This window comes from Condylura cristata, unplaced genomic scaffold (genome assembly GCF_000260355.1).
Source record: "Condylura cristata isolate star-nosed mole 26May11 unplaced genomic scaffold, ConCri1.0 scaffold00017, whole genome shotgun sequence".
Lineage (NCBI taxonomy): Eukaryota > Metazoa > Chordata > Mammalia > Eulipotyphla > Talpidae > Condylura > Condylura cristata.
This window is the reverse complement of record NW_004567118.1, coordinates 34,016,686-34,018,984: the sequence shown is the minus strand read 5'-3', so window position 1 is coordinate 34,018,984 and position 2,299 is coordinate 34,016,686. Positions and strand designations below refer to the sequence as shown.

Here is a 2,299-nt window from a genome sequence, read left to right as displayed (position 1 = left end):
GAAAGGAACCACTTATAGAGCACAGACTAAGAGCCAGGTCCTGTGGAAGAAGCTCTTGGTCCTGTTTTCCAGGTGAGGAAACTGAGGCTCTGAAAGTCCCAGACTTGTTGAAGCGTGGCCAGTGGCAGGGCTAGGAGTGACAGCAGGCCTGACACTCAGTACCCTGTGCTTCCTACTGCATCCTCCACTTACTCTCCTTCCCTCGCCATGGGTCTTTCCAGTCCTCTGCGTCTATGACTCTCGCGCTAGTCTAGACACTTGGTGATGAAAGAATGGAGAGTTATAAGGAAGGCTTCCTAACTCTGCCTGCAGAAAGATGTATCATGCCAAGCCAGGAAATACTTCTGCCGTGTAGCTTGTACTGATTTTTACTTTTATTAATAGCATTTCTGAATTATATAACATGGTCATAAAATAATACAAACTGTGGTTCTTTCATCAGCTCATCCTTCTATTTCTTGGGAATATTCTCCTCTCCAAAAGAGAAAAGGGAAAAAAAAAATCCCTTTTTTACGTTTTCATACCTCCTACTCCCTGAAAACTTTGGTGTCCTCTGCTGACAGTATGAGGTACCTGCCACTGCAATTTCTAGAGTTGGAAGCTAAGCCAAGACGACGATAAAATTCTCCATGTTGGCACCGGCCTAGCAATGCAAGGGGTGAGTCTCAGCACTATGAAGCTGTCTGCAGCCACTGGTGCACATGTCAATCCCTGGCCAGGGAGCTGACCCACATGGCACAGCAGACCTCTCTTGTCTTGCCTGCTGCTCCCCTCAGCAGTGTATTTTAGTCCACCTGTCTGTTCTGCTCCCCACTCTGTCTCTGGTGAAGCCTCTCAACGCCCCTGAGCCTCTGGCCTGTACCCCAGTTCTGTATGTACAAATAAATAAATCTTTAAAAAAAAAAAAAAAGGCTGTCTTGGGGTGGGCCTTCCTGATGGCACAAGGGGTTAAGTCTCAGCTCTGTGAAGCTACCTTGATCTGCCTGTTCTGCTGCCCACTCTGTCTCTGGTGAATCCTATCACCACCAACCACCCTCCCTGCCCCCACACCTCTGGCCTACACTCTGGCTCTTGTATGCATAATATATATATATATACATATATATATATATTTTTAAATGCCTCGGGAGATAGAGAAAGACCATATTTATGAGCAAAGCAAGATTTCTTTTGAGACTTCTCATAATAACCTCCCAGTGGTGAAATTCTGAAACCCATGTAGTTTAAAGGCCACATACAGGCAGGGAGTATATTTTTTAAAAAGCCTCTAGAATGTGTGAGGTGTTTTCCTTGGACAGTTTTACACCTGAAATTAGTTAAACATTTAGAATTGATATAATCTCTACTTTCTCTTTTGGGGGTCAGATTATAGACATCTAACTGATGAGAAATGAAATAAGAGATGCCAGCTTCTTTAAGAAAAAGGAAATTCTAGAAAGAACTTTGCTCAACATGTAGCTTATGTTCTTAAATTGTAGCTTTCCTAGGCAATGAAGTGCATCTTGGTGAAAGGAGAGGTTGACCTCATCCATATGCTAGACATCTGCTTCCTTCAAAAGTAGATCTGGTTTCCTTTTATTATTATTTTTAAATACATAAACTTAGGCTAAGGATGAACTGTAAGTTTGTCAGTGTGGGGGTGGATTTTCATTCTGGCAGGGTGGTGGCTAAATCCATGTGCAAGGGCTTGGTCGTCAGGTTTCCAGCAAAGTCCAGGCTGGGCGCTCAGCTCACCGAGGCTGCCTGCTATTGATAACGCCGTCTTTATCTGAGAGGAAGAGTAAGTTCTTGGAGGGGTCCTTGGCACAGGAGTCAGAGTGGAAGCCCTTGAGGGCCAGAACCTGGTACCGCTTCCTTCGGTTCAGTTTATAGATGCGAATCCTCTCCTTTTCTGCTTCTGGATCATCCAGGATACCGTCCCAACGCAGACTTTCATTGATCTGGCTTGAAAGGTTTTCTTCTATTTCGGCAAAGTTGTTGAGACTCCTAGTGGAGGAATAGGAAGGGGTGAGCTTGCTTTCACCCTTGTCCTGGCCACGCTCTGACCCTGGGTCGTGATCTTTGCTGGGACTTAAGATGTCCTGAAGGGATGAAGACAGTTGCTGACTCTTCAGTCCTTGGCTCTGATGTTTATCTGCTGAGCAGATGAGCCTTGTTAGCGTGTTGGGAATTCCTGCCCTCGGCTTACTTGGGGATGAACCAAAATCACCAAAGAGGGCCTCCCTGGTGGCTCAGGGGACAGCGTTATCAAGCTATCACCAGCCACTGCAGCATGAGTGAGTTTGATCCCCAGCTGGCC

The 2,299-nt window shown here is 45.8% G+C and overlaps 1 protein-coding gene across 1 annotated transcript in view; it reads right to left on the bottom strand.

The window, feature by feature from the left end:
• Positions 1–1,730: 1,730 nt before the first annotated feature.
• Positions 1,731–2,299, bottom strand: part of LOC101635238 (chromosome unknown open reading frame, human C17orf97) — a 5,198-nt gene continuing 4,629 nt past the window's right edge. The window contains exon 2 of the mRNA XM_004685138.1: positions 1,731–2,137. Within this exon, the coding sequence (XP_004685195.1) occupies positions 1,731–2,137 (407 nt within the window). The remainder of the gene's footprint in view (positions 2,138–2,299) is intronic.